The sequence below is a fragment of the Ictalurus furcatus genome, chromosome 10, assembly GCF_023375685.1.
Source record: "Ictalurus furcatus strain D&B chromosome 10, Billie_1.0, whole genome shotgun sequence".
Lineage (NCBI taxonomy): Eukaryota > Metazoa > Chordata > Actinopteri > Siluriformes > Ictaluridae > Ictalurus > Ictalurus furcatus.
In genome coordinates this window covers 4,014,475-4,040,005 of record NC_071264.1, presented here as the reverse complement: position 1 = coordinate 4,040,005, position 25,531 = coordinate 4,014,475, and the positions used below count along the sequence as shown (strand labels likewise).

At 36.2% G+C, this 25,531-nt stretch overlaps 1 protein-coding gene across 2 annotated transcripts in view; it reads right to left on the bottom strand.

Annotated features, from left to right (window-relative positions):
* LOC128613633 (complement factor H) overlaps positions 1–25,531 on the bottom strand; it is a 31,251-nt gene that overhangs the window by 3,831 nt on the left and 1,889 nt on the right. The window contains exons 5-16 of one of the 2 annotated variants that reach the window (XM_053634566.1): positions 23,950–24,132; positions 23,414–23,578; positions 23,076–23,270; positions 22,815–22,988; positions 22,549–22,722; positions 21,127–21,309; positions 19,075–19,239; positions 18,831–18,980; positions 18,420–18,566; positions 11,582–11,773; positions 9,176–9,367; positions 2,149–2,250 (exon numbers count right to left, since the gene is read on the bottom strand). In XM_053634566.1, the coding sequence (XP_053490541.1) occupies positions 2,149–2,250; positions 9,176–9,367; positions 11,582–11,773; positions 18,420–18,566; positions 18,831–18,980; positions 19,075–19,239; positions 21,127–21,309; positions 22,549–22,722; positions 22,815–22,988; positions 23,076–23,270; positions 23,414–23,578; positions 23,950–24,132 (2,022 nt within the window). The remainder of the gene's footprint in view (positions 1–2,148; positions 2,251–9,175; positions 9,368–11,581; positions 11,774–18,419; positions 18,567–18,830; positions 18,981–19,074; positions 19,240–21,126; positions 21,310–22,548; positions 22,723–22,814; positions 22,989–23,075; positions 23,271–23,413; positions 23,579–23,949; positions 24,133–25,531) is intronic. The other variant, XM_053634567.1, reaches the window with a different exon arrangement.

The window sequence follows — 25,531 nt, the reverse complement described above, 5'->3', positions numbered from 1 at the left end:
ATTGTTTAAAAATTTTAGATGGCTTAGATGAAAGCTTAATGTTAACCCTGTCAGATGCCTTGGTAACTTATTGTGATATAATAATACAGCCAGGTCCATAAATGAAAAGCAGTTGAAATGAAATAATGAACATGAGCTCAAAGTGCAGACTTTGAGCTTTAATTTGAGGGTATTTAAATCCAAATTAAATTAGGTCCCCTCATCTTTTGAAGAAATTGGCATTTGTAACAAACTGGTAATTGGACAAACTAACAATCATAAATGTAACATTGTTTATTCTTTATCCTGTGCAGTCAACTACTGCCTGAAGTCTGGAACACATAGATATCACCACATGCTCAAGGATAATATAGCACTATACACTTCAGAATATAGCACATATTTCATCTTGCTGCTTTTGTCAGCAGTCACATCATCCCTAAATACAAGGGAACCAGTTCCACTGGCAACAATACACACCCATGCCATAAGATGAGGTGCTATGCTTCAGTTCATGAGCAGTTCCTTCCCTTCTCCATACTTTTCTCATCCGATAATTCTGGCACAAGTTGATCTTTGTCTGATCTGGCCATATGATGTTGTTCAGAAACTGTACAGGTTTTTTTTTTTTTTTTTTTTTTTTTTTTTTAGATAATTCTTTGCAAACTTTGAACTGGTCTTCCTGTTTTTTTTTTACTAGATGTACTTTACATCTTCTGGTAAACCGTCTATTTTTTTTTACTAAAGTCTTCTCTTGATTGTTGCCTCCCTCCTGGAGTGTGTTATTAATCTGGCCAACTGTTTTGAAGGGGTTTTTTTTGTCATCAATCATTGGCTTTTTGGTTTTCCTGAGCTCACCAGTGTGTTCTTTCTTTTTAAAAATGTACCAAGTAGTTGATTTGGCCACACCTAATGTATTTGCAATCTCTTTGATAGGTTTGTTTTGATTTTTCAGCCTAACAATGGCTTGCTTTACTGCCAATGACAGCTCTTTAGACTTTACCAACTCTAGGCCTTTTATCTGCGTAATTGTAAGTGAGATAATGAGGGAACAGTACACACTTGCCTGTGGAACAGATGAGCAGCCACTTGTCCAGTTAATTTTGGTCCCTTAAAATGTATTAGCAAGTTCAGATTAAAGCTGAAAGAGCTCATATTGATTATTTAATTTTATGTCCTATATGCTGTGATAGACATCTAAAATAATAATATCAATGTCCAAATATTTATGGACCTGACTGTTTATATTTTAAAATGGCTATTATCTGCTATGGTATCAATTATTTTTTTGCAATCTAAATGCAGTCACTGTTGTAGTGGACTGTTCCCGGTTGCTTGTGTGCCGGAGCGAGCAGCAGGCTCAGCAACCTGAAGCGCGACAGCACGCACTTCCGGGTTTTTGACATTTATTTCAGTTTGCTGTTTCATGTGTGTTTGTTTTGGTTGCTGTCCTGTCTCCTGTCTGTATTATTACTGGTTGTCATCACATTATGTCATCATTGTCAACAGCTGTTCTTGATTCCCTTTTTAATTAGTTTGCATATTTAAAACCTGTGTGTCTTTGTTCTAGGCAATGTATTGTTTCTGTGTTTAGCTGTGGTTCCTGGATTTAGATCCTGTTCTTTGTTTCTCATTCTGCTCCTTGCCTAGCCTAGTTTATGTTGGTTGTAGGCTGCCCGACCCTACCTGTTTCTGGATATTGAGATTGCCTCACATTTTGGATTTGTCTGCTTGACTCTCATTAAAAGCTTTAACTGCGATTGCATCCATCGCCACCCTGTTCACATGACATTGCTACATTGTGACATAATTGCATGGTAAATGTGATAAGTTACTGTGTAGAAAGGGGGGTCACTAGTGTGATTTTGTGGAAGTGCCGAAAAATGTAATAAAGTTATCCAAGTGGAACATAAACTCCATAAAGGGAGAAAAGCATAAACACCTTTGATACAATTCTATAACTGACTGATGTTCTGACTACACCACCAGCAGAACATTCTGGTTCATATCTCTTTCCTGAGTAGCAGAAAAGAGTACTACAAGACAATGATTCATATTGCTAGTACATAGAGTTTGATCTGCCTCATTGTATTTAGGTTTGTGAAGAAGAAAAAGAAGGAGAATTTTTGTTTTATCCTTTCATAATAAATTTGGTAGAAGTATTTTTACCTTTGGACTGTAGTCTGGTTTGTCCAGCTGTGACATTTTCATGCAAAAAAGATTCTTCACTTCGGGCCATCTCATTTTTCTCTTCCAGATCAGTATTTAAGGCTTTCAAAAACAAATTTTAAATGAAAAACAAAAGTTAGTTATATAGACAAAAGTTAACAAAAAGAACCGACAGAATTACAATTATCATATTTGGCAACTGCCCTTACCCAGAGTGACTTTATGCCTCTCTCTTTTATACAACAGAGCAGCTAAGGGTTAAAGGCCTTGCTCAAGGACCCAGCAGTCTCTGCTTGGCAGCACTGGGATTTGAACTCACTACCTTCCAAACAGTAGTCCAACATCTTAACCACTGAGCTACCTCTGCCATAGAAAACAACTTGAAAAAGTAAATTTTTTTTTTCTGTAATTTAATTCAACCAGTGGAACTTTCATACAGTGGGGGAAATAAGTACTGAACGCATCAACATTTTTTTCAGTAAATATGTTTCCAATGAGGTTATTCACATAAAATTTTCACCAGACATCAGTATTAACTCCAGAAATCTAACTCAAGAATTTGGAGGTGGAAGCATCATGGTGTGGGGCTGTTTTTCATCGCATGGTACTGGTAGACTTCATATAATTGAAGGAATGATGAATGGAGCCCTTTACCAGGAGATTCTTGAGAAGAATCTGCTGCCATCTAATATATAAAGATAATATATAAAGATAATACACAAAATAATAAAGATAAGTTAAAGGGGAAAAAACACGTTCTGGCATGTGGGCTACATCTCGGATTAATGAGACTTGAAGAGATGTTTGATGTGGCCTGAAAGTTGATGAAGATTAGACGTGGGTGGAGCTTCCAGCAGGACAACAATCCAAAGCAAACAGCAAAGGAAACTCTCAATTGGTTTCAGAGAAAAAAGGGGTTAGAATGGCCCAGTCAATCACCTGACTTGAATCCAATTGAAAAAGATTTAAAGACAATATGTTTAGAAGAATGCGCCAAAATCACACCTGAATACTGCGGTCGATTAATTTCTTCATACAGGAAGCATCTTGAAGCTGTCATTATAAACAAAGCCTTCTCCACTAAGTATTAAATACATTTCAGTTAGTGTGTTCAATACTTTTTTTCTCTTTCTTACACATGACTTCATTTATGGACTTTAATGTTTGGATTGCTTTATATGTGTGGATTTCTTGAGTTAATACCAAAGTCTGGTGAAATTGTTTCACATTTCATGTGAATAGCCTCATTGGAAATATATTTACTGAAAAAAATGATGACGCATTCAATACTTATTTCCCCCACTGTATATTCTAGATTCATTACACATAAAGTGAAATATTTCAAGCCTTTTTTTTTTTGTTTGTTTTAATCTTGATGATTACGGCTTAGAGCTCATGGAAATCAAGAATCCAGTATCTCAAAATATTCGAACAAAGAATTTATAATACAGAAATGTGGACCTCAGAAGAGCTCTAATCAGATAATTAACTCAAAACACCTGCAAAGGTTTCCTGAGCCTTTAATCTCCCAGTCTGGTTCACTACACAGAACCACAATCATTTGGAAGATGAAAGTAAAAGTTGCATTTCATTTGGAAATCAAGGTTCCAGTCTGGAGGAAGAGTGGAGAGGCACAGAATCCAAGCTGCTTGAAGTCCAGTGTGAAGTTCCGACAGTCAGTGATGATTTGAGGTGACATGTCATCTGCTGGTGCTGGTCCACTGTGTTTTCTCAAGTCGAGAGTCGATGCAGCGTCTACCAGGAGATTTTAGAGAACTTCATGCTTCTAGCTGCTGACAAGATTTATGGACATGCTGATTTTCTTTTCCTGCAGGACTTGGTGCCTGCACACAGTGCCAAAACTACTAGTAACTGGTTTTCTGACCACGGTATTACTGTGCTTGATTGTCCAGCCGACTCGCCTGACCAGAACCCCATAGAGTATCTATGAGAGATATCGGACACAACAATACAGACGAGCTGAAGTCCGCTATCAAAGCAACCTGGGCTTCCACAGCAGTGCCACAGGCTGATTGCCTCCATACCACGCCGCATTGATGCAGTAATTCATGCAAAAGGATTAAAGCCCTGACTGAGTATCAAGTGCATAAATTAACATACTTTTCAGAAGGTCGATATTTCTGTATTATAAATTCTTTATTCAATTTTTTTTTTTTCCATGAGCTGTAAGCCATAATCATCAAGATTAAAACAAAAAAGGCATGAAATATTTCATTTTATGTGTAAGGAAACTTTAATATATGAAAGTTCCACTTTTTGAATTAAATTATGGAAAAAAAAATTTACTTTATAGGAAAAATGAACTGTATGTGCTTAACCCAGAGATGTTTATTGAGTACAAGTCTGAGTCAAATCCCAAATCCTTAATCTTAATGGAATATGAATATATGTATATTTTGTATTGGTTCTGTTTAAATACAATTGCCTTTATTAGATTACAATATAAAACAGTTATTTTCTACTATTTAAAATGGGCTGTTTTTGAAATTGTATTTTTTGTTTGCTTTTTGTCTTACAAGCTGAAGTCTACTACATTATTAAACAATAGTTTAAACAGAAAAAGGACAGAAACACTACAGCATATAAATCTCTGCAACAGACTCAAACTACCGAGTAGTGGTGAGTTCCATTAGTCATGTTCCTGTAGTTTACTATAATAATTTTAATTGTAGAATCAGTTCTATCATGACAAATATGCAAACGCAAAACACTGTCTTGTGAAGAGAGAACAATAATATTTCCAACTTTTAGTTTGTGTAGCCAGAAAGCTAGTTGAAGGTACAAAAGCAAATCACCTGTGTGTAGTTCATGCCTCTGATGTTACCTGATTTAACTTCTGTAATAGTGTCTGAAAATTGCCTTGACCGCGCATATATTATCTAAGAGAATCATTATAACAACGTTGAAACTCCTAACATATATTTGTGCATCTCATTATATTTATTTGTGAATTTGTTTACTTTTTGTGAATCTTGCTACATTTATTTGTGGATTGTAATCTATTAATTTGGAAATATGAAACAATTCTAACCCCATACTGCAGCCCCTCCCCATCCTCCCGCTATTCACTTACTCGTTTTAACAGAGACAGCTCTGGTCCACTTCTCAGACCCCTTTAGTGACTTTTTTCTCTCAAAAAAGCACCTAGTGACAAATCTAGCGACTTTTTTTGGCAACCTTAGCTACTTTCCGTAGAAGAGAGTGGCCAGTACTGCCCCACGAGCAAGAGGTCCTGCTTCTCCACTACAGACACACCTCTCTCTGCAGCTGCTCTGTTCAGCGAGGGGCAGAGAGGAACAGCACATTCATTCACTTCTAACTTTCTCTCTGAGTGATCATTTAACATATAGAAATCACACCAAAGCCATTGTATTTAACTTATGTGTAGTTTGTCAGAGGACATCATGGTTATAAAATAAGGATTTTAGCAGTGCAGCTTGGAAGTGACTGCTGGTCGTGGAAGTGACATGTTGTCTTAGTGGGCCGTATTTCAGTCACTATTTTATACTCGTTCCGTTGTCTGACACTATGAAAATATCTTTTGTATAGTCCTTGAAATTGTGCTTGAAATGTCTTTGAAGGTTTGAATTTCATTATGAAGCATCTGTAGGAACCCTGTAAAACTAGCCATGTTTGATTGTAAGCAGGTTAATTTCTAAATTCAGTTATTTATTCTTAATGTTGAGTTCATTCTTAGTACTCTGAGGACAGTTTCCATTTGCAAGATTTCATTGCTCTAGGGAACAACAGATAAAAAATGTGGCACACTGAATTAGTTGCTTGTCAATTGTATGATTGTTCTTGAGTTTTTCCAAAAGCCAGTTATTCATTCTCATTCATAAAATATTGAGAGGAAAATTGGTTTGACTGCATTCATTTACATCTATGTAATTCTGTACATTTGTTTCATTTTATAGATTTGAATTATAAATTAACATAATATTGTGTGGTATCATGACACTACTTGGTTTATGGTATATACACACACGCACATACATACATATATATATGTATATATATATATATATATATATATATATATATATATATATATATATATATATATATATATATATATATATATATACACAGTGTCTCACAAAAGTGAGTATACCCCTCACATTTTTGTAAATATTTGATTATATCTTTTCATGTGACAACACTGAAGAAATGACACTTTGCTACAATGTAAAGTGGTGAGTGTACAGCTTGTATGACAGTGTAAATTTGCTGTCCCCTCAAAATAACTCAACACACAGCCATTAATGTCTAAACCGCTGGCAACAAAAGTGAGTACACCCCTAAGTGAAAATGTCCAAATTGGGCCCAAAGTGTCAATATTTTGTGTGGCCACCATTATTTTCCAGCACTGCCTTAACCCTCTTGGGCATGGAGTTCACCAGAGCTTTACAGGTTGCCACTGGAGTTCTCTTCCACTCCTCCATGACGACATCACGGAGCTGGTGGATGTTAGAGACCTTGTGCTCCTCCACCTTCCGTTTGAGGAGGCCCCACAGATGCTCAATAGGGTTTAGGTCTGGAGACATGCTTGGCCAGTCCATCACCTTCACCCTCAGCTTCTTTAGCAAGGCAGTGGTCATCTTGGAGGTGTGTTTGGGGTTGTTATCATGCTGGAACACTGCCCTGCGGCCCAGTCTCTGAAGGGAGGGGATCATGCTCTGTTTCAGTATGTCATAGTACATGTTGGCGTTCATGGTTCCCTCAATGAACTGTAGCTCCCCAGTGCCGGCAGCACTCATGCAGCCCCAGACCATGACACTCCCACCACCATGCTTGACTGTAGGCAAGACACACTTCCTCACCTGGTTGCCGCCACACACGCTTGGCACCATCTGAACCAAATAAGTTTATCTTGGTCTCATCAGACCACAGGACATGGTTCCAGTAATCCACGTCCTTAGTCTGCTTGTCTTCAGCGGGCTTTCTTGTGCATCATCTTTAGAAGAGGCTTCCTTCTGGGACGACAGCCATGCAGACCAATTTGATGTAGTGTGCGGCGTATGGTCTGAGCACTGACAGGCTGACCCCCCACCCCTTCAACCTCTGCAGCAATGCTGGCAGCACTCATATGTCTATTTCCCTAAGAGAACCTCTGGATATGATGCTGAGCACGTGCACTCAACTTCTTTGGTCGACCATGGCGAGGCCTGTTCTGAGTGGAACCTGTCCTGTTAAACCGCTGTATTGTCTTGGCCACCGTGCTGCAGCTCAGTGTCAGGGTCTTGGCAATCTTCTTATAGCCTAGGCCATCTTTATGTAGAGCAACAAGTCTTTTTTCAGATCCTCAGAGAGTTCTTTGCCATGAGGTGCCATGTTGAACTTCCAGTGACCAGTATGAGGGAGTGTGAGAGCGATGACACCAAATTTAACACACCTGCTCCCCATTCACACCTGAGACCTTGTAACACTAACAAGTCACATGACACCGGGGAGGGAAAATGGCTAATTGGGCCCAATTTGGACATTTTCACTTAGGGGTGTACTCACTTTTGTTGCCAGTGGTTTAGACATTAATGGCTGTATGTTGAGTTATTTTGAGGAGACAGCAAATTTACACTGTTACACAAGCTGTACACTCACTACTTTACATTGTAGCAAAGTGTCATTTCTTCAGTGTTGTCACATGAAAAGATATAATCAAATATTTACAAAAATGTGAGGGGTGTACTCACTTTTGTGAGATACTGTATACACACACACACACACACACACACACACACACACACACTGTGCAAAAGTCTTAGGCACCCTGTTGTTTTTTAGCACATTTTTAGTAGATTTTTATATAATGACGTCTACATTATCAAGTCAGTACAAAAACATTTTAGACTACCAAATATTAGTTTTCTAACACAAAATTAAATGTTACAGAAAAATGTTTGTATGTCAGTAAAGAAAGCAGTACATTACATAAGAGACCACTTTTAAGACAAAAAACATAATGAAGGCTGATGGTTTGTGCTGGAAAAATAAGAAGCGAGTGCAACAGTCAAAGTCTCCAGAAGAACCATGGCTTTGTTCTGCAAAATACTCAGTAAAACTTATAGCTCATTTCCTTATAAAACTGCATTAATTCTACCTGAGACTACTTTTTTTAAAGCAACAAATTCTCAACAAATTTTGACTAATTCATTTATTTGTGCTTACTACTCTTTATAATATTTTTTAATATTTAATTTCATTATTTTTGAAGGCACTTTGCCCTACGGCATTTCTTTGCATGTGCCTTTTGCACAGTACTGTATATATAATGTGCACAGTAAAATAAAATCGCTGAAAAGTGAATGCAAAAAAGTAAAGTGTCCCAAGCTGTCCTCCTGTCTCCCCGTTCCCAGCCCAACCCAGTAACGTGTCACAGACTTCTTCACACAAGTCTCAGTGCTTCTAGGATCAGTTAAATATAATTTTTCTTTCTTAATGTCATTCCTTGGTGCCTTTTATACTTAATTATTTACCTTAAGGTTGAACCTATCACTGACTCAAATAACTCACTTTGCTTACTACTTCCTGTGCAACAGCAAATAATGCACTTACTTAATTACAACCTGTAGATGACAGGTACAACAGGAGAAGCAATAAAAATATTTAGCTGTAAATATTTAGCAGCTCATTTTAAGCAGTGTTAGAGGTACATTTACTGAACTGTGTTCAATACAACAGGTGTGTGAGACAGATTTTTAAATACCACCCCTACATTAGGTCCAAATCTGTCCAGAAACAAACAACAGTTGCATACCTGGTGTGGGCTTTCAAAGACAATAATTGAAAATCCATGAACCTGTACATCACCCAGTTATCACAGCTGACCTACAAGTTTCACTGTATAGTCTCTACAGTTAACAGAAAATCATGCCAGAATCTGTAAAGTGTGAAGTGGACAGGCTACAGTGAAGTGTGAAGCGGTTTATGGATATTGCTAAGAATTTTAAGGGATTTATTTTGTTTTTGTTTGTTTGTTTTTAAACAAGGATGGTTTGCTACTCACATTTTATGCATTGTGGGTAATTCCATTTTCCTGAAGAACACACGGCTTTGCTCCCATTCTGAAAGTGGAAGCCTTCTTTACATTTGTATTGTACACCGCCACCTTCCTCATAGTACGCCTTTAGATTTGTGTCATTCCGAATCGCATCATTTATTTCTCGCTCAGGATCTTGGCATCTAAGGTTTATATCCACTATAATAAACACAAAAATCACCAACAAGGTTACATCTACAGTCAGCAAAATATCAATGGCAAAAAAATTAATTAATTAACCATTTAATTAAGTAAGTAAGTAATTAAAACACCATGTAATTATAATCTATCATGAGTTTGTCAAATATCCTACTAGCAGAAATGCAAGTTTAATCAAATGATTAACACAAATGTGTACCTGCTCTTTAAAAGGATGAACCTTAAAAATCACTTTGTTTAAAAAAAAAAAAAAGTACATATTGAGTCATTATGGAAAATCATATTGAATTTAAATAGATTATGTTTTCTAATAGTATCACAAAAGAATTTTTGAAAATTACTGCTTGCACCTATATTATTATTATTATTGTTGTTGTTGTTGTTGTTGTTGTTATTACTATTATTATTATTATTATTATTATTCATTTAGTTATTCTACTAGCACTTATTATTAAGTTAGTACATTCATTCTTTCATTAATTCATTTCGTACTTATTTAAACTGTTACATTTATTGTGAGGGTTATTAAACAAATAAAATTTTGTGAACGACTGAGACATAATCTATTTCATTTCAGTGAGACAGAGTATCCATAACGACTGTGTTACGCCACGACCAGCAGAGGGCACTGCGGCACGGCTTCTGACTGGTCACGTGACTCTTTTGTTTTCGTTTGCTTCCGGCTTGGACATTGATTTAAGTCTGATCATGTCTCTGATTTGCCCCAGGTGTCCATGTTTTGGTTTGATTATGTTGACTATTTAAACCCCTCGGCAGTCTTATTTGGTTTACAGTTATCATGTCGAGGAAGTATGACGGTATGTGCGAACGTGTAGCATGCTAGCGGTCGTAGCTAGATGTCCAGAGTTTGTATAGTCAGTAGAGACCGCGCTCCCTGTGTTTGTTTGTCTGCTAATTAATAAAGACTTTAACCTGCACCTGCATCCGCCTCCAGTCCCGTTTCGTAACAGACTGAATACATGTTTTATTTACTAAAGGGATTTCTAATGTTCCTCCTTTAATTAGCAGGTGAACATTTATGTGAATCATTTGATTAAACTTTAGCATTTCTGCTAAATTGAGGGATTCATACACAACTATTACAAAAGGTGCAAACATTCACTGATGCTGAAGAAAGCAACATGTTGCATTAAGAGCCAGAGGGTGTAAACTTTTGAACTGGATAATCGGTGTAAAGTGTTATTACTTCATCTTCTGGGAAACATGTAAATATCTTATATAGCTTATGAAGGGCAGTACTAAATTGAAAAAAAAAATTAGACCTTTAAAGAAAATAACAAATTACACCAATCATCCTGTTCAAAGCTGTCTTGAGCATCAGTGAATGTTTGCACCTTTTGTACATCCCTAATTCCAAAAAAGCTGGGACAGTATGGAAAATGCAAAAAACACAAACAAAAAGAGTCGTTTGAAGATTCAATTCACTCTGTACTATATTGAAAACACATTATTAACACATTATTTGATGTTTTACTTTGTGAATTTAAAATATTTTTTGAAAATATACACTTATTTCAAATCTGATGACTGCAACACACTTTAAAAAGTTGGGGCAGTCGATTATTTACCATTGTGTAACCACCTTTTCTTTTAATAACATTTATTAAGTGTTTGGACACTGAAGACACCAGTTGGTTAAGTTTAGAAAGCAGAATTTTCCCCCATTCATCCATTATGTATTTCTTCAGCTGCACAACTTTACGGGGCCTTCATTGCCTTATTTCGCACTTCATAATCTGCCAAACATTCTCAATCAGAGACAGGTCAGGACTGCAGGCAGGCCATGCTAGCACCCACACTCTCAGCTTACACACCCATGTGCTTGTAATCCAAGCAGAATGTGGTTTGGCGTTGTCCTATTCCAGATGGCAGCATATGTTGCTCCAAAATGTGTGCATATCTTTCTGCATTAATGGTGCCCTCACAGATATGCACCCAAGTTACCCATGCCATGGGCACTGACACACCCCCATAACATGACAGAGGCTGTTATGACCCAGTTACCACTACTGACATACAAGTTTCACTGTATAGTCTCTAGACTTAACAGAAAATCATGCCAGAATCTGTAAAGTGTGAAGTGGACAGGCTACAGTGAAGTGTGAAGCAGTTTATGGGATATTGCTAAGAATTTTAAGGGATTTATTTTGTTTTTGTTTGTTTGTTTTTAAACAAGGATGGTTTGCTACTCACATTTTATGCATTGTGGGTACTTCCATTTTCCTGCAGAACACACGGCTTTGCTCCCATTCTGAAAGTAGAAGTCTTCTCTACATTTGTATTGTACACCGCCACCTTCCTCATAGTACGCCTTCAGATTTGGGTCATTCCGAATCGCATCATTTATTTCTCGCTCAGGATCTTGGCATCTAAGGTTGATACCCACTATAATAAACACAAAAATCACCAACAAGGTTACATCTACAGTCAGCAAAATATCAATGGCAAAAAAATTAATTAATTAACCATTTAATGAAGTAATTAATTAATTAACACACACCATGTAATTATAATCTATCATGATTTTGTCAAATATCCTATTAGCAGAAATGCAAGTTTAATCAAATGATTAACACAAATGTGTACCTGCTCTTTAAAAGGATGAACCTTAAAAATCACTTTATTTAAAAAAAAAAAGTACATATTGAGTCATTATGGAAAATCATATTGAAATTAAATAGATTATGTTTTCTAATAGTATCACAAAAGAATTTTTGAAAATTACTGCTTGCACCTATATTATTATTATTATTGTTGTTGTTGTTGTTGTTGTTGTTATTACTATTATTATTATTATTATTATTATTCATTTAGTTATTCTACTAGCACTTATTATTAAGTTAGTACATTCATTCTTTCATTAATTCGTTTCGTACTTATTTAAACTGTTACATTTATTGTGAGGGTTATTAAACAAATAAAATTTTGTGAACGAATGAGACATAATCTATTTCATTTCAATAAGGCAGAGTATCCATAATAACTGAATACATGTTGTTTTATTTACTAAAGGGATTTCTAATGTTCCTCCTTTAATTAGCAGGTGAACATTTATGTTAATCATTCGATTAAACTTTAGCATTTCTGCTAAATTGAGGGATTCATACACAACTATTACAAAAGGTGCAAACATTCACTGATGCTGAAGAAAGCAACATGATACATTAAGAGCCAAAGGGTGTAAACTTTTGAACTGGATAATCGGTGTAAAGTGTTATTACTTCAACTTCTGGGAAACATGTAAATATCTTATATAGCTTATGAAGGGCAGTACTAAATTGAAAAAAAAAATAGAGCTTTAAAGAAAATAATAAGAAATTACACCAATCATCCTGTTCAAAGCTGTCTTGAGCATCAGTGAATGTTTGCACCTTTTGTACATCCCTAATTCCAAAAAAGCTGGGACAGTATGGAAAATGCAAGAAACAAACAAAAAAAAAAGAGTCTTTTGAAAATTCTATTCACTCTGTACTATATTGAAAACACATTATTAACACATTATTTGATGTTTTACTTTGTGGATTTTATATATTTTTGACAATATACACTCATTTCAAATCTGATGACTGCAACACACTCTAAAAAGTTGGGACAGCTGACTGTTTACCATTGTGTAACATCACCATTTCTTTAAATAACATTTATTAAGTGTTTGGACACTGAAGACACCAGTTGGTTAAGTTTAACAAGCAGAATTTTCCCCCATTCATCAATTATGTATTTTTTCAGCTGCGCAACTGTACGGGCATTCATTGCCTTATTTTGCACTTCATAATCTGCCAAACATTCTCAATCAGAGACAGAGCAGGACTGTAGGCAGGCCATGCTAGCACCCAAGCTTTCTGCTTACACACCCATGTGCTTGTAATCGGGGCAGAATGTGTTTTGGCATTGTCCTATTCCGGATCGCAGCATATGTTGCTCCAAAATGTGTGCATATCTTTCTGCATTAATGGTGCCCTCACAGATATGCACCCAAGTTACCCATGCCATGGGCACTGACACACCCCCATAACATGACAGAGGCTAGCTTTTGGACCTGACACTGATAACAGCTTGGATGGTCCTTCTACTCTTTGGCCCGAAGAACACAATGGCTGTTTTATCCAAAAACTATTTAAAATGTTGACTTGTTGGACTAGAAAACATGAGTCCACTGTGCTACTGTCCATCTCAGATGAGACCCAGCCCAGAGAAGGTTTACCAAAGTATTCCAGAGCCCATGTCTGGATATCCATTACAGACTCATGACGTTTTTTAAGACAGTGTCCTATTCTAGATGGCAGCGTATGTTGCTCCAAAATGTGTTCATATCTTTCTGCATTAATGGTGCCCTCACAGATATGCACCCAAGTTACCCATGCCATGGGCACTGACACACCCCTATAACATGACAGAGGCTGGCTTTTGGACGTCTGAGAGATCAGATATCATTCAGAAGTGTTTTTTCCGGCTTTGCCCTTTACACACCCAGATTTGACCAGATTCCTTGAATCTTTTAATTATATTGTGCACTGTAGAAAGTGAAATTCCCAAAATCCTACCGATTTGTCTTTGGGGAATGTTGTTCTCAAAGTGTTGGATTATTGTTGGCAGATTGGCGAGCCCCGACCCATCCATGCTCTTGAAGGAGTAGGCCTGTTTTGGAGGCTCCTTATATACTATGATTAGATGATTGCCTCACCTGTTTCACATCACCTTCTTATTTCTACTTGTCGAATCGCTATTAGTCCTAAACTGCTCCTGTCCCAACTTTTTTGGAACATGTTACATGCATCAATTTCAAAATAAACGTTTATCTTGAAAAACCTTTGCAGTTGATTAGGTAAAACATCAAATACCTTGTCTTTATAATTTTTTTTTTTGAAATGCAAGTCAAAATACATTTACACATCACTCCTCTTTGTTTTTATTAGCATTTTTGACGCTGTCCCAACTTTTTTGAAATTGGGGTTGTAATAGCTTTGTATGAATCCCTCAATTGTCCTCATTGTGAAAAGATGGATCTCAACATCATATAGACATTGTTGTAAAGGGGTCAAATGTGCAGAAGATCCTGGAAAAGCAAAGAATGTGCAGGACCTGGAGGATTTTCTGAAGAACAGAAAGCTGTTTAACCGCTCAGGACAAACAAGGGACTCATGAACAGCTATTACAAAATATAATAGTTTTTGATCATCCAGGTAACAACACACAGTATTAAGAATGTAATTGGACAACTGGCTATTCAGCTGTTCCATGGCCAGGTGTGTTATTCCCTCATTATTTTGCTTACAATTAAGCAGATAAAAGCTCTAGAGTTGATTTCATGTGTGACATTTGGATTTGGAATCTGTTGCTTTTAACTGAAGTCTAAAGAGCTGTCAGTGCAAACAAGCCATCATTAGGATAAACAATCAAAACAAAACCATTAGAGAGAAAGACCCAAAAGGAAGTATGCACTGGTGAGCTCGGGAACACCACAAGCCTGGGGAGACCATGAAAACAACAGTGGAGGATGACAGAAGAGTTCTTTCCATGATGAAAAAGTGTAATCCTTAAAAACAGGAAGACCAGATTAGAGCATGCCAAAAACATCTTTAAAAAAAGTTCTGGAACAACATGCCATGGACAGATGAGACAAGGATCAACTTGAACCATAATTATGGGAAGAGAAGAGTGTTAAGAAGAGATGGATCTGAAGCATACCACCTCATCTTACAGTGTGGGTGTGTATGGCTGCCAGTGGAACTGGTTCCCTTTAACTTATGAATGATGTGACGCTGACAAAAGCAGCAGGAAGAATTCTGTGTATAGGACTATATTATTTGCTCACATTCAGCAAATGCTTCAAAACCAATTGGGATGGCACATCACAGTGCAGATGAACAATGTCTTGAAGCAAACTTTTTTAAGGCAAAGCGTGGAATGTTCTGCAATGGCTAAGTCAATCACCTGGCCTGTATCCAACTGAGCATGTATTTCACTTGCAGAAGGTAAAACTCAAAGCAAAATGCCCCTAGAGCAAGCAGGAGATGAAGATCATTGCAGTAAAGGCCTGCCAGAGCATTACCAGGATAGAAATACAGAGTTTAGTGATGTCTATGGGATCCAGACTTCATTGACTGCAAAGGATTTGCAACCAAAGTTTAAAATGACCGTTTAATTTATGATTATGTTAGTTCAGCCATGACAACATTAGGAGTAAAATTGTGAGCTTTCATGGATGGGGATGGAGTGTGTATAGGTTTGGTCTGACAGAATAGATCTGCAATGCTGCTGACGCTTTAGTATGAATACTCCCCGCTTCTCCTTGTTGCTTCTATTTATTCTAGTTTCATTATAACAATCTAGTTTTATTAGAACATTGCCAGATTTTCTAGTGATGATTCCATGCCTCTTTGTTTAAATGAAGTTTCTGGAGTAAAATCTCAGTTTGCTTGATACTTTTGATTCATGTCTTTTTTTTTTTTAACGTCGATTTTTGAATTGCTACTGCTCCAGTACACTCAAAGTCCTAATAAATTCACTGAATGTCTTTATCTAATGGCAAAATAAATTACTGTTAATGTCAAAAACTATTTGTTTGTTGTGGTCAATGGACAAGGCTTCATGTCTGTTAACTAGCTAAACTTTCTTGTTCTGCTCCATTGCACAATGATAAAATAACCATTGAAATTTCCCAGAGATGTCATAATGAGTGTGATGTTATTATTCAAACTAGCCTATCACAGCAAGATTTACCAAATCATCAGTTTCAAATAATGACCTTGATTAGTTCACTAACAACAACAACAACAACAACAATAATAATAATAATAATAATAATAATAATAATAATATCTTTCTGGGGTGGCCAGAGCGGTGGCCATGCTTCATGCTAGGGTGGCACTGGCCACCCCTAGCTATGCCCCTGCTACTCAGTTAAAGTTAAAAGAGTATAGCTGGGTTGTGCTAACATTGCGAGACTAGTTGGATAATGTACACAAGGTTCAAAATTGCGACCATTCTGGTCACATATGCTCCCAAAATTTTATCTGTGCGCCCTTAAAATATATTTGGGAGAATTTGTGCAGGTGCAAATAATTGTTGTGATGCGACCTGGTTTCATTTCTCTACAAAACGTTCGCTAATTACTGCACAATATGTGCCTGCTGTGAGCTGATGCCGTGACCGGTCCACCATTATATCAACGTTACATAACCAATTAAACTTTATCTATACATTCTTCACTTTAATGCAGATTTTAGATTGGTTAATATTAGCCATCAATCACTCCCTTTTTCTGCGCTCCGTTGTTACGTGGCAGGGAGCTAACTATGGGATTAATTTTCCATCAGAATTATTGCAGTCACACATTAAAAAATAATAAGCGTGAATCAAAAATGTAAAAACACATTAATATATAAAAATATATTGTACAAAACTGAAAAATAAATGCAAAGTTATCAGAATAGCAAAGAACGTGGTCACGGATTTAAAAATTATAAGTGTGAATCAAAAATTTTAAAACACATTTACAATTATATTGCACAAAACTGAAACATGAATTCAAAGTTTTCTGAATCGTACATAAAATCATGTTTCCTTGGTCATGTTACTTTGTTTTTTTTAGCTCTCTGACATGTTCTGCTCATGTTGTCTTTTTCTGAATGCTTATGTTGTTTTTTCCTTCACGCTTGTTTCTACATTCTCCGCTTGCTTTTCCAAATGTTGCAATTTGAGTTTCTTGTAAATCAGAGCGGGCTTTAGCGTCACCATTGGTCGACTACAGCTCCTCCTCTAGCCAATTAATCGAAGAGGGAAGTTGAGGCTGTTGTGTACATAGACAACAATAGACGCTGCGTTGGCTGCTGGATCGTAGGTCAACGTCGGCGCAAAAGTAATAAATCTCAGCTTATATTATATTTTAGATTATAGACTAAATTGCAGATAATCAAGATTTTCATCTTTACTGCCATTTTTCTGCAAACCGACTTTTATGACAAGCTCCTCGTTTCAGCTGAGCGACTGACATATTGTGAATCTTGCTGTAGTTAGCTGGCTGGCTAACTTTTCTGACCTGGAGACAAGAATAGCTAAAAGATGGGGTTGAAGACAGAAAAAGCCATTTCCACAATGAAAAAAAAACTTTTCATGTACATTAAAGTATATTCCATTAGGGACGTCTCAGCATTTATTAACCAAGAAAAATAAGTAAATCTATGCTTGACAAGCGTTTATGTCAATGAATAATTTTCCAAGTCTAACTATCGAGGCTCTAAGTAACTGAAGACAGAACTTTTTTTTTTGTACTTCACGTAGATCATAAACCGTTGAAATTGTTTGAGAAATGTAAACATTGTTGTGCTTTTTATCCAGAAAAACCGCAGTCTTGCCCTGATCAAAATGGCGGACGCGTTGACCTATCGCAGCACCAGGCCAGTGCGGCGTCTATGTATGTCTATGAACACAACAGCCATGAGTCGCAGTGAAGTGACGTCAACTCTCCAATTGATTGACTAGTGGAGGAGCTGTAGTGGACCAATGGTGATGTTAAAGCCCGCCCTTATTTACATGTAACTTGAACGCAATATTTGGAAAAGCAAGCGGAGAATGTGGAAACAAGCGCAAAGGGAAAAACAACATAAGCGTTCAAGAAAAAAAGAAAAATGAGCAGAAAATGTCAGAGAGCACAAAAATGTCGGGGTTACGCATGTTACCCTGTTCCCTGAGAAGGGAACGAGACGTTGCATTTAGCATAACAGTATGGGAGCGCCTTGCGCGCGTGACCGGTATCTGAAGCTTGTGTAAAATCATGCCTCTACTTATAGGCCTGCCATGATCACGTGATGTGGCAATTAAGCGCGTCGCATGATATATATATATGGCACCTGTGAACCACGCCGCCAGCCTCTATTATCTGAAGCGACACTATACAGACATTTAAAGAATGAAAAGAGGATAATAAAATATAAACGAGAAAAAAAAAAGGTATTGTTAATTATGTTGTTATTTAGGGAAATCAGAGCAATAGTTATGTATAGCACATACCAGGTCCATATCTACTTACATTTGCATGTTGGTAGTTCTTTCCACTGTGAGCTGTTGCAGGATATTAACCGTTTCCCAGTTATTGTGTAATTATTTCGACACGTGTATTCCACTTGATGCTGACTGTGTGAAGTAATAACTGCATTTTCAACACTGGGAGGAATACCTATTCAACATGAAAAGAATCAGTATGTGAGTTATTATTAAAGTAAAGTTTTTTTCTTTCACTATTTTACAATGAATTGAAAGTATAGTATGAGTATAATTCTTGTTTATACAATTTCCTGACTAATCTTAATCAAGCTGGGATTAATAAGAGATTATATCTGGAATTCTCTACTGACTGTTAAAATATTCTAGTAGATTTTGCCACAGTAGAAATAAGACTTCCAGTCAACTAAATTGGTGGTCCTCAACAAAAATGTCTTACATTGACAGTCTTGCCACGTTCCACTGATACATTTAAAACAACATGGTTTTGATTCACATTCAAACTCTACTGTTTCCTCATTCTTATAGCCTTTCTTTACTTGAATTTTCTTTGCATGAACATTGGGTATTTGTCCACACTGATCATTAGCTGTAAAGAAGAGACAAAAAACATGATACAGGTAAACAGCATTTCATCTCACATTAACACTATACTGTGTCCTCTGAAAAATAAAACCACTTACGTATACACAGTGGTGCATAACTCTGTGGGCCTTCAGTGCAGATTACCACTCCCCACCATTTCTCATCAAATGCTTTATAGTTTGTGTGACATGAGTAAGAAAATCCTCCAGGCAATTTATGTGTGAACCCATTTTCCACAGAGGCTCCTGCACAAGTTGTTTTTTCTGTAATAATAATAATAATAATCATCATCATTGTCATCATCATAAGCACAACTATAAATACAATGTGTAACATTTGATCTCTTTCTCTCCCTCCTTGTTCCCCCATGTAAACGATTGTAATTGTTATTTATTTGCGTATCCCGTTTACTGCTTCAATGATGATTATTTGCATGATAGCACTTTATTTATTTGTTAAATTCACACATTTATTTGTCTTCACACATTTGTAAGTCTTTAAATATAGAGTGAATATCAGGTGGATTTTTTTTAATGTGATAACCTGTGCAGTGTATAGAGAAAATGTATTCTGTAAATCAGTTTAAGAGTTTAATGGGTATTTAATGCTGCAACAATTAGTTGGCCTATTCATGGATTTTTACAATCAATGCATTGTTTACTCAACCAACAACAGTTATAATGTAGCCCAAAATTATTGTAGAATTCAGTACACCACTGAAACTGCTACAGGACAGCAGCAGATCTGCTTCTTTTGTTAACTATCACCAAACAGCACTGTGTGAAAGACTGATTGTTTTTGTTTGTTTGTTTTTTTATGGTTACAAGAAACAAACTGACTGATTTCATTTGCAACATAAAGGTTGCTTGCTTGCATGAGATAGAAAAAAGACAAGCCAAGGAAATGTTCAACTGAAAACAGGGAATATATTATTACTAAATATTGGTCATATTGGGTGCGTGCTATTTTCTTTGCTCCATGATCTTCATTTCTAACCATATATTAGGTCCTGTAGCATATCACACACACACACACACACACACACACACACACACACACACACACACACACACACAAACACACACAGACAGGATTAAAAAACAAGGGCCAATCCACCTACCAGCATATTTTTGGCTGGTAGGATGAGAAAAATGCAGTGAATGTGTGATTTTTACACAACATACTTTATGGATATGTAGTTTAAACCAGTGGCTTTCAAAGTGGCGGCCGCCAGGGGGCGCCCGGGGGGCTGAACAATTTGATGTGAAAAATAAATACATGATTTGTTATATATATTCATTACTATAACATGTTAGTTGTACCAATACATATTAAAATCACATTTGCTATACCTAACTTTCTAATTGCTAAACAGACAAAACATCAACGTAAAAAAGAGGGATATATTCAGAAGTCTGTATTTTTAATGTGTTTTAAAGACATCTTGCAACAGGGGGGCCTCGGTCAAATGTTAATGCCATTTGGGGGGCCTTGCCCTGGAAAAGTTTGGGAACCCCTGAGTTAAACATAGTAGTTTAACTATTATGTTTAACTACTACTACTACATTACTATGATAGTTCCAGCAGCTATAAAGTCATTCCCTCACCATCCTATCTATTTTTCTCTATAATATGACAAAGATGCGGCTTGTGATGTTATTAATAAACCACCGTGCACCTGTATTCTGAAGACTTTTCATTGGCAGAAACCCTAAAGGAACAACATTACCTTTGACTCTTACAATGTGCTGACACTGAAAACTCCTTCCATAAACATTAAATCCAGTCTTTGTACAGAAAGATTTACTCTTTGTTAAATTTTATATATATATATATATATATATATATATATATATATATATATATATATATATATATATATATATATATATATATATATATTATTAAGAATAGACTATGTGGAGTATAGTAAGCAGTTATAGAAAAAGTAATGTTTTAAATGAGCCCATTTATATAAACCTATAATTTGTAATAATTGTTCACAGCAGATTTATCAATGCCAGTTCCTAAAAAATTGGGACAGTATGGTAAATGCAAAAAAGAATAAACAAAAAGAGTTATTTGAAAATTCAATTCACCCTCTATTATATTCTAGTTGACTAACTAGCTGACATTGATTTGTACATTACCTATACACTTCGGTTTTTTGTCACTCCATTGTCCATCATCTTTGCAGTGTATTTCTTCTGGTCCCTCTAACATCTTGTCATGAGATGCACACTCAAAGTGGATAACATCACCATAGCTTGCTTCTTCAGTGTTGCCTTTTGCAATCACATCGCCTAAATTGCTAATAATAGGGCATTTCACCACTGAGGGGAAGAAAAAATCATCTTAGTTAATGAGACTTTAGAGGCCAATTCCTGTGCAGTTGCACAACTTTTTCTAATGTTTTTTGTGAATGTCATAATTGTTACAGATTTTTGCTGGTTGGAACGTCATACTGTAATGTCAGAATCATTTTGTATAGAATCACTGACCAGCCCTGCCCTCTTTCCCCAATCTCAGATGCTCTTGACTCGAGTGTCTGTGTGTGTTGGGGGGTGTAAGTTGCTTGAGGAAGATTTTGACCTAGAAAGACTAAGCAGCTAATAAACAAAGTAAATCCATTCTTGTTACAGAAAGCTTCACCTTATTAATGATCATATGTTTTGTTCCTTGTTAAATTTATTTTATATATTATTAAGAATAGACTATGAGGAGTATCTGCCATGAAATTTGGACTGTGTAAAAATCATGAAGTCCCTGTAAATATCAGTTATAGAAACAGAAATGTATTGAACGTGCCCATTTACATAAACCTGTCATGTGTAATAATTGTTCATAGCAAGTTTAGCTATTTTGCTATGTAAAATTGCTATGGCTTTCCAATTTCTGCTCAGTTTCACTGCAGCACTCTGACAGCATTTTAGGCTCTTATTTTGTCGTCAGATATTTTCTGGAATGAGGGTCTAATTGCAAATTATTTAAGCAATACGCTTAACATCAGCACAGCCATAGGCACGCGCTGAAATTCAGTATAACCGCATGAGTGCAAGTGTGATATTGCGATATTGCTTTTATACAACAGTTCTAAAAACAAGAAATTAATACAGCATAAGTGACATTTCGATCACAATATGACCAAATGTTCTGTTGTTCCGCTAGCGGAAATAGATCCCAAAGAAGCCACACTCACTTTGTAGCACATCGGCTAGTTGGCTAACTAGTTCACATTGATTTGCACATTCCCACTTAAGGTGCTTCTGATAAAATTGGCATCCTTCATCCTTTTCATCTTTGTCTGACAAGCTTTCATATTTTAAGTCAAAAGTTATATTCATGAAAAATATGGTTTGACATGTCTGCTGATGATGTCACTAAAATTACTGTAGTAACTGTTCCAAACTAGGAAGTGGAATTTTATGTTGTGAACACAGACAAGCATAGTGCTAGAAACAGTGAAACATCCCAGTGAATTTGTAGTAAATATAAGCACTCTTTGAATGCCGCTCAACCATCAAATGAGTGGACAGAAACTAACTGTTGTATAATAATAAATTGATACTTACATGTGCATTGCCGCATGTTGTCCCATTCCCCATTTTGGTTACAGGTGACGAGAAATCTTTTAGGTTCATATCCTTGATTACACCTGAGCTCTATTTTTACATTTCTATTATAAGTATTCTTTTGTATCCCCATCACTTCTCCATGTGCAATCTCTGGTTTTTGACAAGTAATTTCTGAAATACAGGCAAAAAAAAATAAAATTATTTTATACTTACCCACCCATTATAAACAAGTTAATAAACTTTTTTTGTAAATGTATACATACCAATACATCGTGGTTCTGGCTCCCAGCCGTTCTCTGTACATGTAATACTTGCAGGTGTAGGTTGATAACCATATTCACATCTGTACCATGTGTTCTCCCCTAATTTATAAATGTGCTTGTAGTAGGACGGATTATTTAACAGATGTTCACGTCTGGGATATTCACAGGTGATTTCTGCAAAAAATATTTGTTTTCATTACTGTATCCTATAACTATGGTGTCAACAATATTTTAGCAGTCTTCATTTCTTTGTATTTTTACCCTCACACACTGGCCTGAATTCCCATTTCCCATCCTCTTTGCATTTAATATTTTGTGACACTTGCTTTGTTATAAAAATCCAGTATTTCTTTGAGCATATAATCTCCACATATTCTCCAGCCAGAAATATATTTTTCCCTATTGGCTTTGTGCTGACAACACCAGTTGTGGGTGATCCAAGTAGACAAGTAATTACTGTTGATGCCAAAATGAGATAAAACAGAGAGAAGTTTAGAGATCTCCAAAACAGCCATTACATTTTTTTTTACGGTATACTATATAAGGTATTTGCATATGATCATTTAACACAATCAAGAAATCAAACACTGGGGTACAACCTTCACATTCTGGTTTTATACTCCAGCCGTATTTTGTGCACCTAGGATTTCCAGGTCTGGGATTGTACCCTTTTTCACAACTATATTGTAGTATATTGTTTTCTTTGTATTCCTTATCAGGGTTAGTAAATCCATGTGGTATTTCAGGTGGCAGACATTTGATTTCTGCAAGAAACAAATGCACAATTTTTGTTGCACTATATTGTATTATATACAAACAATTCAACAAGTAGCAAGTTTATAAAAAACTGCTTTTTGGATAGTTATCTATGGAACAGTAACAACAAAGAAATTTTGTTTAAACACTTCATAAAAATTGTTATTTTACATTAAAATATCTAATTGTACACAGTAAAATTAACTAAGTTAATCCTTAGGAAGTAAACTGAATCAAAATGTAACTCGAAGACCATATTTCTAGTTTATTAATACAATACTTAAATTGCTCTGTATGCACCAGTCCAGTTAGCTAGCCTAGAGAAACAAAAAAAGTATATGGTGGAAAAACTCTAACTCTTATAAAGTACTGGAATTACCTATACACTTCGGTATTTTGTCACTCCATTGTCCATCACTTTTGCAGTGTATGTCTTCTGGTCCCTGTAACATCTTGTCATGAGATGCACACTCAAAGTGGATAACATCACCATAGCTTGCTTCTTCAGTGTTGCCTGTTGCAATCACATCGCCTAAATTGCTAATAATAAGGCATTTCACCACTGAGGGGAAGAAAAAAATCATCTTAATTAATGAGTCTTTAGAAGCCAATTTCTGTGCAGTTGCACAACCTTTTCTAATGTTTATGTTTTGTTTTTTTTTTGTTTGTTTTTTTGTAAATGTTTTAAATTTTGCTGATTTTTGCTGGTTGGAATGCCATGCTGAAATGTCACAATCATTTTGTATAGAATCATTGATGGGGTCGGGGGACTAAGCAGCTACTATACAAAGAGTGAAATTTTGGAAATGCTCATTTTCCTGTCTTTTTTAAACAGTTCATGACATATTATCACATTAATTTAAAATGAAAAATAGTGAGCAAGAAAAAAATAGCATTCAGTTCACAGTTACGTTTCGGTGAATTTGCATTTTTGGTGAGCTTTTTGTTTTGTTTGTAAAGACAGTGAAATTAACTGTTAAATAATGAATAGAATAAGCCTAGTTTGAGAGCTCCCAGAATCTCCACTGACAGTCATGAAAATGGCTCTAACACAACAGACTAGATGTAAAGAACCCAAAAGCCAGAAGAAGCAGAGCTCATAAAGCTAAATGCATCTCATGAGGCAGTTTATTTATGTTTATTTTCCTCATTTTTGGTGTACAATGAGTATCATAGCATGTAAACTCAATGGGCAAACTCATAGAATCTACTCTTCACCCATGCACAAGTGAAAAAAATAGACATGGACTGAAATGCTTTTTAAAATGGATAAATACATCTTTACACTACAAGACTCTTTCTTTACAAGCCCACATTGTGAGCTGATTTTCAATAAAGTGCATTTAGCTAGCTTCATTAGTTACCATGGATCAAGTAAGGTCGCTGTGGAGAAGAACAGGATTTGTTTCACTTTGGAAAAGCGATTCTGGACAGCTATAAGAAAAGTACCAGACCCTCCAGGTTTCGCAATTTTGCGATTGCATAAATTAATGCAAAATCATGCAAACTCCACAATATTCGGAGGAACTTGCAATTTTTCAAAATTACCGCAGATTTTGGCCAAGACGCGCCATGTGATGTCATCACAACGGGTATTCAACCAAAACCTTCTTTGATTCACATGCATCAAACATGAGTACAGCTAAATGGTCTCATTTACCAACATGCATCACTGTGAAAGACTTTGTGATTTTGTCAATTCTGTTACGCCACGGCCAGCAGAGGGCACTGGCTCGGCTCCTGACGAGTCACGTGACATTGTTTTTGTTCGCTCGCTTCCGGATTGAGCATTTCGTATTAAGTGACCTTAATTTGCCCCAGGTGTCCATTCTTTGAGTTAATCATGTTCTTTATTTAAATGTCTGGTTGACTGAGCACTTTGCTCAGTATTATATTGTGTCTTTAGTTGATCCTGGTTAGTACTGTTTGGATCAGTAATCTCGTTTGTTTTCCATGCCTCG